The sequence below is a fragment of the Trachymyrmex septentrionalis genome, unplaced genomic scaffold, assembly GCF_001594115.1.
Source record: "Trachymyrmex septentrionalis isolate Tsep2-gDNA-1 unplaced genomic scaffold, Tsep1.0 scaffold37, whole genome shotgun sequence".
NCBI classification, from domain to species: Eukaryota; Metazoa; Arthropoda; class Insecta; order Hymenoptera; family Formicidae; genus Trachymyrmex; species Trachymyrmex septentrionalis.
This window is the reverse complement of record NW_017305536.1, coordinates 7,586,086-7,599,672: the sequence shown is the minus strand read 5'-3', so window position 1 is coordinate 7,599,672 and position 13,587 is coordinate 7,586,086. Positions and strand designations below refer to the sequence as shown.

The 13,587-nt window shown below is 35.5% G+C and overlaps 1 protein-coding gene across 13 annotated transcripts in view; it reads left to right on the top strand.

Annotated features, from left to right (window-relative positions):
* The window catches only part of LOC108750548 (sodium channel protein para), a 45,538-nt gene that overhangs the window by 5,189 nt on the left and 26,762 nt on the right, over positions 1–13,587 (top strand). For all 13 annotated transcript variants that reach the window (XM_018490043.1, XM_018490042.1, XM_018490041.1 and 10 more), the window contains 8 exons: positions 3,521–3,676; positions 4,251–4,456; positions 6,357–6,485; positions 8,102–8,193; positions 9,435–9,647; positions 10,362–10,422; positions 10,617–10,926; positions 11,477–11,773. In XM_018490043.1, the coding sequence (XP_018345545.1) occupies positions 3,521–3,676; positions 4,251–4,456; positions 6,357–6,485; positions 8,102–8,193; positions 9,435–9,647; positions 10,362–10,422; positions 10,617–10,926; positions 11,477–11,773 (1,464 nt within the window). The remainder of the gene's footprint in view (positions 1–3,520; positions 3,677–4,250; positions 4,457–6,356; positions 6,486–8,101; positions 8,194–9,434; positions 9,648–10,361; positions 10,423–10,616; positions 10,927–11,476; positions 11,774–13,587) is intronic.

The window sequence follows — 13,587 nt, the reverse complement described above, 5'->3', positions numbered from 1 at the left end:
CACACACACACACACACACACACACACACACACACACACACACACACACACACACACACAAAAAGCAGCGAGCTTCTGTATATTGCCCCTTGGTTGTTTGCAAATATATGACACGTTCCTTGGCAAAGTGTCTTGACGTCTTACGATCAAAAGCCAGCTGTGCTTACGCTTTAACGCGCGGCTTTCCCTCGAAATATTTGTTGCTTCCAGAATCTCTGCGCTTTACACGCTTATAGAAGAAACAGCTTGGGATCAATTGTAACGGGAGACAATTGTGCGACGTTCGAAATTCTCGACTGCTGTATTGTAACGTCGAAAGTAGTCTGAGCGATGAATTGTATATGTATCCCGCAAATGTGTACCCAAAATTTCTTTACGATACGCGAATCAACGTTTTATCGATGAAACTGTCACAATTAATCCCAGAGTCAATCGCGCGATTAAAGGAGGTACAAGTTGAAGATGCATTAAATTTTTGATACAAACCTGATTTCAAAGCCACCACTTTCAAACGTATCTAACTCGTCGTAGACATATTTGCGTCGAGCAATAAATTAAAATACGTAATTTCTGTCGAGATATACGAGCGCGGTCTTGAAAAATTCCACCGTCAAGAAAACATCTAGGAAGTGGCAATACGGGAGAGACGCGCAGTACGACATAAATATTTCGAGCGGAGGTCGCGGTCGCCTGGTAATGCTTACACTGACGTATGCCATACGCGTGCAATGCTTACGCTGATCTTTCTTCATCCCGTTTTTTTTTCTTTTCTTTTTTTCTTTTTTAATTTCTTAATGAACTAGGCGCGCGCTGTCGCAGCTGCCTCGGAGCAAAGTGCGCGAGTCGCACACGATCGTCGCGATAATGCGGTGCGTCCTCCGGAATCGTATTGATTTACAGTCTGTCGTGATAATAGAAAGTTCTACAACGAGAGAGAACTTCGTCATTCCGGCGGATCGTAGACACAGCTCGGAACAATCTTAATCCCCGTCGGCGCCTTCGGTGTGTTTGTTATTCGAAGTGCACTCGAGGAAAGTCAAGTTCGCGCTAGAACGGGAGCTTCGATTTCCCGCGTTTCTCGCGCACTATGCTTGTACGCTTCTTCCGGTCTCGTGATCGAATCTGATGATGGGGAGGGGGGGTCAGACCCCCTTCTCCTCCTCCCCCCTCCCCCGAATCGGGTCGCCCTCGGGATTCGACCACGAGTTTCGAAAAACTTTGCGGCACGCACGAGCACGAGTTTGAAGCTTTCGCGCGCAGAGCTCGGCGGGCACTTGGCTTGGGCAATTTACAATTAGACCTAGACCTAATCTAGACCGTACACTGATTATTATTTTAGCGTAGTCTTGGATTTAGGTGTAGGACACTTGTCTAAAATTTTTGACTTCGCGTCATTCGCAAAAAGGTACCGCGATTGAGATACATTACTGCACCGTGGGATCGAAACGTGAGATTGAACGAGATCTCATATCCATCACCTCCGGGATTTTGTCGCATTTTTGTCGGTTTTTGCGAAGTGAACATGTCGGCGACGGATCGTTTAGCTTAGTGGTTAAGTAAGGTCTTAAATTCACCGCGCATAAATTTACATAAGCGCGTAAAACGTAGAATACGAACGTATTCCCCGGGCCCATGGGGAGAGATATACCGAGCGCTTTATTTCGGTCGAGACATTTATTTGCCATGCATACGCTTTTATATCAATTTGTGCGCGACTGTGTCCTGAATAGATGAAGATCACTGATCGCCGGCGGATCGGATAGAGGGTAGAATAGAGCTATTTTTTGTGTCTAGACCGTTAGACAAATTAGTATGAGACGAGTGAGCATAGTAAAAAAAAAAAAAAAAAAAAAATAGAAATAGTATCTTTTAATTAAGATTAAGCCAGAGATTCGAGCCGTAGGAGGGACCAAAGTCGAGCAGATTGTGTGGACCTTCTTCAGGTTCGTATGTTCACGACCCGTTTTTAGCACCGATCGAATTTGTAGCGTGAATATATCAGTATATCTACTCTCTAAAACTTTTCAAGTGAATTGTCATCCTGAAGAGTGAAATGTCACTCTTAAAGATTCTACTTCAAAGAATTTAGAGAGCGCATATTATTGGCTTCGCCTTTCACACTGTCGTGCCACTCAATTGTGGCAAATTATTAGTTAAAGTGCAATAATTAATATGATAATTATTTTTCGAGTTTTTAATCAGCGATCACGGGACTGAGTAACTTTGCTTGGGATATCTGGCTATTCCGAGAAAAACGAGATTTTCCACTCGCTTTTTTCATTCGGAACACGTGACAGTCGCACGCGATACGCTTACACGTACCGTTTTCACTGAATCACACGGTTAAGATATTGTTTTTGTGATGCACAAGCAACGACGATGCGGTGCAACGCATTGAGCTCATCTAAAAGCGGGTTATGAATAACTGGTGCACTTAGAAAAGTACGCGGATGAATATTTCCAAAGAAGCGATTTGTTCGAATATTCATACGACGGCAGTGAATATTTCACGTTCGCGTTCCACATGCGAAAGTCAAACACGATGCCATATGCTTTCCGTCCTTCCGTACGGTCAAGTTTATATTTCTAGCGATATTACAAGGTGCAATCGTAAATGCAAGTTTTAAAATCACGTTTATGTAAAAAAAAAAAAAAAAAAAAAAAAAATCACTTTTATTGCAAATATTTTGCAATAAAAGTATTGTGTATCAAGATATTAAATATAAACGTAAATCAATAAAATTTGTAATTAACAATATTTAGTAACAAAAGAATTAAAAATGAAATAATTTATACTTTCTATGAAAGAGTATATAGATATAGTACTAAAATGTATTTATATATACGTCATATTTTTGAAGGAAATTTTGGAAACATATTCGTAATAATTTATTTCGTATTATCTTTTTCGCATTATACATTCTTGTGCCATGAATAATGAAGAATTGCTGAAATATTTGAATATTAATTTGTATTACATTCTATATTACGCGGCACGTTATCGTCGAATGGGAGAATGCAACTGTGCATACAGCCTCTATTGTCCATTTAATTTACGGTCGAAGAAATCGATATTTTGGAAATATTTATATCACCGATTGCTCGATTATTTTTACTATTTATGCTCGAATATGAAATGAGATATATGCGATGGCCTAATTTGATTTTTCATATGAAACGCGGCTTCAATTGTGAAATTAATGGAGCGTATCAGAAAAAATTTTTACAAAATTGAAAACATAATAAGTGGACAAGGTCAATTTTTTTTCTCCTGCAGACCGGCATCACATATCCTTGACATATTCGCTTCGAAAGAAAGGAATGTTTCGATCACTCAAATAATTCTTGTTCTCTCGATAGAATTTCAATTATAAAGATATACTTTTATATTTTGATTACTTGCGATAATGTTTCTCTACGGAGATCTAAATCATCATTTTGTTCAGGCGAAATGCCGTGATAACGATATGGCGAAAGAAATACGCGTATTGAGATAATCTTACGAGCATCTCGTTCGCAGGTACGGTATGACGACGAGGACGAGGACGAAGGTCCTCAGCCGGATCCCATGTTTGAGCAGGGAGCGCCGATCCCGGTCCGACTGCACAACGAATTTCCACCCGAGTTGGCCTCCACACCTCTCGAGGATATTGATAGCTTCTACCACAATCAAAGGGTACCTGGCAATGATGTACTAATTAGTTTAACTCTCTTAGAGAAACTGAGTTTTCGCGAGATACGGAAGAGTAGGCTCTTTTAGAGTAGGCTCTCCAACAGCGGCCGTTCATTATGACCGCATCTGGCGCAGCCCTATTTTCAAACTTCGGCTTTCAAACTCGTAATTGCTTTGTGTAACTATTTTACGGTTATAATGACGCGTTAAAAGCTGTACATCTATATCAAGATCTTTTTATAATTTGAGTTAACAAGCGCACATAGAACTCGGAAATTATCTTAAAAATATATTTTTCGCGGCTCGATATTTTTTTCTTAAGTCTTACATACTTGATTGATTTCATATTATTATTGTCCAGAAAATTTTATTGTTTTTACCTAAAGCGAGATAATTATTTTAATACGGGTCTTCGTTAAAAGCCATATTTTTTATTAGCGTCTATACTTTTAAAACACAATTAAATCCATGAGCAGAAAAGCTGACTTTCTTAAATGACTGATCTCTCTCTCTATTTCTGTACTTTATACTTGTAATATCTGACTGAATAAATTTTGTGGTACGTCTGACTTCGTAGACCTTCGTCGTCATTAGCAAGGGAAAGGATATATTCAGATTCTCAGCGACGGACGCGATGTGGATGCTCGACCCGTTCAACCCTATACGGCGTGTGGCCATATACATATTGGTTCACCCGCTCTTCTCCCTTTTCATCATCACTACAATATTGGTTAACTGTATACTCATGATCATGCCCACCACGCCCACCATCGAGTCCACCGAGTGAGTATCTTTCATCGTCTTTACTTGTGACTAAATCGACGAGGATGAATATTTACAAGAAGCGGAAAGCCAAGCTTTTTCATTCTTATTAGAAGTGAAACTATTGAAGAAACTCTAATTAAAAGTTCTAGAGAGCGGGATGAATCAATACATTTATCAACAAAAGTAAATATTCATTATTTCCAATCGATAATAAATATGACAAAGTATATATTTACGTAAACTTTGCGTAAGAAAAATAATCACTGTGTTTAAGAAATACTTTTAAATCTTTCAAGTACTTAAAAAAAATCTTTAGAATCTAGTTAAAAACTTTTTTGAGTCTTTAAACTTTGAAATATTTTTAAAATATTTCTACGATTATTTCTTCCAAAATTATATATACGTATTTTGCATTTTGTTTTTTTTGTTATCAATTTGAAATGACACTTTAATTTAGAGGAGTGTATGTCAAGGTAATTGATTACATATTAAAAAATATCGTTAGCACTACTAACCAATTAATATTTACAACAAAATGTGCAAGTGATTATCCTGCATTTTAAGTTTATTTTAATTATTAATCGTTTAATATTATTCATTTTAACGATGATACTTAATTATCATCTAATTAGATCCCGTTTATTAATTTTTTGGTTATTTTTTTATTAACAACTTTTGAGTATTTCATATTTAAAGAAAACAATCTCACAAATTTTATTATCGCATTTTGGAAATGCAAATAATAATATAGAAAGGAAGTAAATAGATAAAAATTCCTCACTTCTTAGATACCTATAAGAATTCTGTAATGATAGAGATAATACACGTCCAACTTAAAGCCTACTATTACACAAATGATTGTAAATTTATATAATTTAATCTACCAATGCCTAAACTGCAAATCCGTCGTCGAGTATTTATTTTTAAAATTTAGCTCTTCATATTTCCATATGTCCCGTTTAGCTGTTTGATATCTAATTAGCTAGAAAGAATTTTATCAAATATTTGCGACGTGATCATTTATCTAGTAGACATATTTCAAGAAATGTTCTACATGTTATAGCTCTAATATATGAGTAGAGACTGTGTGATAAATTGTATTCCGTTGGTAAGTTTTGTACTAGTCTCTCTAGAGATAGCACTAGATGACGGGCAACAAATCGCGCGAACGATTCAACATGCAGTCTACTAAAATTTTAAATATCATTTCCGGGATTATTTCAAAATTTAGGAGCACGATTCGTAAAGCTTTATTATTTTACAGTGAGATAAATAACTGTTGTAGGTATTAAATATAACTGAAGATTCGAAAATCTGATTTTCATTATCTTGTATTTATTTTTTACATTTAATAAAGAAGTGTTATTGTGCTAATTGTAAGTATGATAAATTACTTTTTGTAAATTCATGATCCATCGCGCGCTGTGAATAATTCGTTCGCGTACACCGTGCCTGAGATACGAGTATATTGTAGTTAATTTATACAATGAAATAGAGATATCAATAGATTATTGATAGGATAAAATAGATGTTAGAGATTATCGCCGAGTTTAGATGTATCAGTCTCGCTAACAAAAATGATCATGTTAATTAATGTGTTATTTCTTTACTTGCATGTTTTTCAGTTTATTAATAGATTAGTTTTACTGTTGTAAAATTTACCTACTGTAAAATATGTGATAGTAAACATATTTGTAACAATTAATGAGAATAAAAAATAATTACGAGATATACGGTGGAAACGATAAGTATAACGATAAGTATGATCACATTTTTGCGCGAGAGTATCGTTCAAGCGTGATTTTAAACAGGCTAGATGGTAGAGAGAGAGAGAGAGAGAGAGAGAGAGAGAGAGAGAGAGAGAGAGAATCACGTACGATGTATTTAAAAAGCTGAGTGGTGTGTTTGTTGTTTTCAGAGTGATATTTACGGGCATCTACACATTTGAGTCCGCCGTTAAGGTGATGGCGAGGGGTTTCATTCTGCAGCCTTTTACCTATCTTAGAGATGCATGGAATTGGCTCGACTTCGTAGTTATAGCTTTAGCGTGAGTAGTTAAACTTATTCTTCTTAAAGAGAGAAAGGCAAGAAGAGGGAAAAGTAAAAGGAAAGTAAAAAAAAAACGTACAGTACAACGTAGAGTACAATGGGCAAAAGGATTGTCGCCATTTTGTCGAGAAAAGTCGTGGAGATTCTGTGGATACTAATAGAAGTATCGCTTTAACCTTTTTATTAAATTGTACGTCGTGCTAATTACTTCGACCTCGTAACAAGAAACGTCATTATGAAGACTAGAATTTATCGTGCCTTTAATTATTTTTTTCGAACTACAAAAAACTTAAGATAATTTCTACGCGGTAACTTTTTTAAAAACTATTTACAAATTATTTTAACAGTGTCGAATGAAACGGATCAATTGGCTGCTAATAGAGTGGAAAAAGAAATAAATTACTAAAGTGTGTCACGACGACAAATACGGCAATCAAGATCGTGACAATTATTGAATTGGCAATTTTCCGCGTAAAAAGACCGGCAAAATTCGTACTGAAGAGTTAATCCAAAACGTTAATTAGTACATCAAGTTAGATCTTTTCAGGTTATGACAGTAGACCTCTCCGCTAGATCCGTTGAGTACGCTAACGTAAGATTTCCGTAGCATCGATTGTATCTACTTATATATAATATAATTCAATCTTCGTTCATTACGCCTCACAATCCACGCAAACACGAACGTGCATACACGCATATACTCTGGGGTGTACTTATATATATTTTAGGTACCTAAATTAGTTCATCTAGATAAGGACAGTATTATTTCTTTTAGTGATCTTAAACAAGAAGTTTTTAATTGCCATTCGCCGTAATACGTTGATTAGACATTAGTACGTCGAGTCGATAAGTCATTTGATTAATTGTTGTAGTTTAGTACATTTCTATATACATACATTTTTACTTCAGTAATTGTTCATAGATGATCGATACGTGTTTCACTCGATAAGCGAGTACTCGACTGCGGCTCGTAACATAACCAAAATCGCGTGCCACGAGATTCAATAATCTATCATAGTCTTGATCATAGTACTTTAGACGCTGCCATTTTTCTAAAATAATTGTCTATCTGTTTTCACTTTGGAAGAAAATATTACCAATATTGGAAAAGTTTTTATTCTTTGAAGAATCAAGCGTTACTTATTAGAATTATAAAAGTATTCGTTATAGAATTAAACTCTTGAAATTTTTCAATATAGTTACTAGATATATTTTTCAAATAAAAAAATTGGGAAATTTGAAAGGTTTTTTTTTTTTTTTTCAAAATAAAAAGACTAACATGATATTGCAAATGAAATATACATGTTAATTTAATCACATCCTTTAAAGAGAGAAAGATTATTGACGGAAGAAAATGAGAATTTGGGAAATACGCTGGAAAAACAATCTCGAAACCCGTGGCAAGTTACGTACGGCATGTTACATTGAATCGTGCATGCAGTAATAGCTACCTTACGATACACATTACAGTTCGTGCAGATTTTTTGGTAGGAAATAGGAAAAGTAGCGAGTAACCGTTTGCGTAACTACGTAATCCCGCCCCGATCTTCTTTAACTTGTTTTATCTTTTTGTTTGTATCACTGTAATGTGTGTGATGTTCGGGTGTATTGCAGTTATGTGACGATGGGCATAGATCTAGGCAACCTTGCCGCTCTCAGGACATTTCGAGTCCTCCGAGCCTTGAAGACTGTCGCTATTGTACCAGGTATGCTTAGAGTATAGAAGTGGTTGTAGATGCAAATACATAGTGGTTCTAGACAACACTTGTCGCGATCGTTGTGTACGTTCTTCCGTATCTCATCACATATCTACAACACTTCCATTCATTGCAGCTTGTATCGCCCTTCGCATCATTTGCCCCGTTTGTCATCTGGTATTCTTACAGTATATACATCCGTCCGATATTCACCAACGAATCCGATTCCCTTCACATTGGTTTGCTTTCTTCCCATTTTTCCTTATCTTCGTTCGTATCCCGATATGCGAAACGAACTGTCAAACTCGATGCACGAAATTGCTTTGAATGGATGAAGACAGAGAAAATTTGATCGTATATTTCCTATAAGGCGATTTATGGCGTGAAAGATATGCTTCTGAAGAACCTTAATGTGTTTCATTTTTTTATCTCGTAGAGGTTGCACGTCAAACAAACCTTTCGTCTGCATATGAAACTAACCCTTCATACTGTGAAAACGAAATACTTGGGTATGACATATCCAACCCAATTTAATTGCAATATAACTTCATAAATATGAATATATTGTAAAGAATTGTTTTTCAATGGAAATACTAGATATTAACGTGACGCCGCGTTAGATTTTTTGTTCAGATCGTTTGATATTTTGACTATAAAAAGAAACGTAGTTACAAAATATATTTTATATTATATGATACATAATTATGATATGTAATGCAATTAGTATATTAGATTTTCCTTATTTTTAAAAATAATCTTTGTAATTTTTTAATTATTATAAAATACAAACAATATTTAACAAACATAAAGAAATGGACACAAAAATACCGCGAATCAAATTACTTAAAATTAGCTCGACATGGAACTTATTAAGAGACATAATGATTCCAAGCAAATGTATGTATCTTTATTAATAAAACAGTTAAGTATAAGCAATGTGGAAAAAAAACCATTGAAAAAAGAAAGTCGGGTACGCGCCAGAGTAGCACCGAAAGGTCAAACAAGTTTTCATGTCACTATCCATAAAATCGCGTGCATCGTGTTGTTCTTCCCCACCGTTGAAAATTATTTTTTCTTTTTTTTATCGAGTCTTCCGAAAGATATACTCATTTCACATTCCGTATTTTATGCCTGCCTCAGTTGAACTGCCACTTCTCTCGCACGACAAACTGAATTTCTCTAGGTTGCCGCCTACTGTTGCTGCATGTTTCACGTTACGATCCTACTATCATTCTGTTTTCGTTGTCTAGGTCTGAAAACCATTGTCGGCGCTGTGATAGAATCCGTGAAGAATCTGCGCGATGTGATAATCCTGACGATGTTCTCCCTCTCCGTCTTTGCGCTGATGGGCCTTCAGATTTACATGGGGGTTCTCACGCAAAAATGTATAAAGAACTTTCCTGAGGACGGCTCCTGGGGTAATCTCACCCACGAGAGTTGGGCGCGATTCAATAATAACGAAAGTAAGTCACAGTTATTCGTGAAATTAATTCAAAAGCACACAGGTCTGAGATATGTAAAAAAGGGAACGTCATTTGAGAGTACTACACTGTTAAATATTAAAGGAGCTTGGTAATCCAATTATTTGAGTTAAATAACCTTTTGTTATTTTTTTAACTTCCATGTGTGTTAAAATGTAAATTAATTCGTTTTTTATTTAATTACACTTATTGTTAGCTTTATATACAACAAGAACATATATAAATGTATACACTTAGTAAATAATAAACTAAATTTGTGTTAAATTTAATACATTTCTTGAGTATTAAACTTCATTGATTTTGAACAATCACATAATTAAATTAACAATATATTGAATAGAAATAGTGGTGATTTGTAGAAATGATTAAATTAGGTATAATTTGACATTATGAATTTTTAAAAGTGTGGTCTTTGCGACATTTCTTGAAGTGTTTTTGTAATTTGACGGGATTCTAAAAGTATGATTCGTCATGACGTCGTCTAGATCGGTTCTCAACTATTTCAGTAGTACATTTTTGTGTAGTAAAGGTGTTACTGTGTTTGTAAAGGGTTTCACGCAAGGTAAACCGAGGTACTACAATCATGTGTACTAATTGGTTGTTTCATGAAGATAATAGTCTTGTTTGAAATTAATTTCCAATAAACGATTATTAAATTGCATAGCCAATTATTAAATTGTTATTTCTCTTATGCAGCTAATTGGTACTTTGACGAAGCGAAAAATATACCCTTATGCGGAAATTCATCGGGGGCGGGGTAAGTTAATAACTTGTTTTTCATTTACAATAATAGCTTTTAAACTTTTTTTAAGCTTTTAGAATTTAAGATTAATGTCTCCATTAAGAGAGAGAGAGAGAGAGAGAGACAATATGAAAAAAATTCTTTCGGAAATATATTTGCAATATTGATGCAAAGAACACACGAAACAGTAACATTTTTCCGAATAATAGGCAGTGCCTTCCCGGATACACGTGTTTACAAGGATTCGGCTCTAATCCGAATTACGGTTACACGAGCTTCGACACTTTTGGTTGGGCATTGCTCTCCGCCTTTCGTCTCATGACTCAGGATTATTGGGAGAATCTGTATCAATTGGTGCTAAGATCGGCCGGACCATGGCACATGCTCTTCTTCATCGTCATCATCTTCCTCGGATCCTTCTATCTCGTCAACTTGATCCTCGCTATTGTCGCGATGTCGTACGACGAGTTGCAGAAGAAGGCCGAAGAGGAAGAAGCCGCCGAGGAAGAAGCTATGAGAGTAAGTGAGACTAGAGCCGATTTTGAAAGAAAATTGTTGAGATGCTAACTGAAGTTTTTTTTCATCGAGCAAGCATTCTTCCATGAAGAATCTTCCTTGACATGGCATGTCCAGGGGAAATTTTTTTTAATACAAATTTTTAATTATATTTAATTTTTTAATTGTAAAAAATACAATTTTAATTTTGACTCTTTGGTTTTATCTATCCATTCCTCCTTTTTTTTTATTTAACTTTAGTTTATTATTTCATATTTTTAATAATACTTAGCTTACACTCTCATAGAAGATTTTTTTCTACGTTCTTACCTGACTTTTTAAAATTTCTTTTTCTAGAACAATTTTAAATCACATTTTGTATGTAATAATAATAATGGTAATGTTAAAGAACTACACATTTATAATAAAATTTACAAAAAGATCCCTCCGAAAAATTTTCTGGATACGCTTATAAGAAACGAATTCATTCGATTTTTTCGTGAAATTAGATAGAACACTCATGAGTTGATTAAATCGACAAAATTAACACGAATCGATGTTAATGTCAATATAGGAAGCTCAGGAAGCTGCGATAGCAAAGGAGAACAAACTCGCGGCGCGGGAAGCTGCGGCCGCTGCAGCAGCCGCTGCGGCAGACGCCGCCGCGGAGGCTGCGGATCAGATCGTCAAATCCCCGTCGGATTTCTCGTGTCACAGTTACGAGCTGTTCGTCGGTCAGGAAAAGGGCAACGATGACAACAATAAGGAGAAGATGAGCATACGTTCGATCGAGTCCATCGGTGATCAGAGGCACATCAAGCAGATCAACAACAACCACAGCGCTGCCAATAAAGTGCGGAAAGTCAGCGCCGTAAGTATCCGACTGGACGAATGTACGACATACATTATATACGTATCGACCTTCTTACGCGTCGTAATATACCGAGTTGGCCCTGTTATCAACCTCACGATCCTCAGCCCCCGACCTCGCTCCTACGAGAGCAACTTATGCGAGGCTATTCGATCCGACTCGACTCGTCGGTAATCTGCGACTGAAATCTCAAAATTCAGAATATCGATCCTTTCCTATCAGTCAGAAATCGCTGTTCTTCGAAACATAGGATTGAAATGGTAATGCATTATTAGATTTATTAGTCCGGAGGAACTTCTTAGGTCATTAGGGCAAACTCTGTGGAATCACAGTGAATGCAAATCTGGGCAATTAGGGAGTAATAATTTATTATTGTTAGTACACACAGATATCGAATGGGTAATGAAAAACGAAATATATTTGACAGGATGTATCTCTCTTAATTCATATTAGGAAAACGCAAATGTAGGCGCAATCAGATCAGAATATATTGTATAAATACTTATAGCGTACTTTGACATATTATTGTATATTGTTTTTAATATAATATAAGAGAAAGGAAAAAATCGCGACGAGTCGAGCCTTCCCACAATATCCGCTGCTCTGTAGCATGCTTGGCGTATATATAGGATGTCCTAAAAAAGTTTGCTAAATTGGGAGTTATAATTGAGATAAATGTTTGGTCCAGATCTGTATCAAGTTTCAAATTTGTTATCGTGTAATTAATCTCCCAATTTTAAACTTTAAGAAGGTAGGTGGCCACATAGCATCCTAGAAATAATTTTTTCAAAAATTTTGGTTGAAAAAGGGAAGTAAAAAGTATTGCCCAGAGAGATGCTCAGAAGTTTTAAAATTCATTATATTTTCTTACATTCCTCTATATCGTATGTATAACAAATTCAATCACTTGTATTATACTAGGTTAGTGTATACTAAAAGCTGTTATGTATGAAATTAGCAAAGTAAAAGCATATAAATATTTTGACTAATTAAACACTCAATGATATTGATACGTTATTTAACAGAATATACATGTATTATTTTATTGTCAAAGTTAATTATATTGCCGTTGCATTTGTTTAGTATAAAGTAGCTTTTAATCGCACTTTAGTGTAATTTAGTGTAATTTAGTGTAATGCAAGTCACCGAATTCATCAATAAAAATATAATATATATTATGTGTATGTACAACATATAAATTTAACTATAATGTAATACGTTAGTAAAAAGTATAACTAAAATTAAAATGTTTTGGGGTGTTCTGAGCACCTATTTTGAGCAACTAAAGATACTTGCGTATCTTTAGGCCACTTACTCTACTTAAAAGTTAATGATTGAATTATTCCTACTATCGTATCAATCGAAATTTGACGGAAGGACTATCAGTCTTCTAAACTTCTATCAAAATTCTGCTTCTGCTATTAGTATGAATCTTTTTTGGGACTTTCTGCGTATCTCGATTGCTCGTATTATGTCATGATCCTTTTGGATAGGTGGCTTTACGCATAGAACCTGTCACTCTCTCGTTATAATCATTCGCCCTAGTTATATCGTAAATACAGTTTCAACGTGTCGAATATTGCTGCCTGGATCCTGCAATTGCGCGTAGTAACGCGCGGAACAGTGAATTTCGGCCGTATAACGACACGGCGCATACTGATCATACATTTTAATCCTATTTTACAGAACCATGCATGCAGAGAAGTATATGCTTAGTATAAAATTAATAGCTAGCGGAGATACGAAATACATCGGCTTATTGCCTAATATCGATACTCCAGAACGTTATTTACACGGAAACATCAAAAGATATC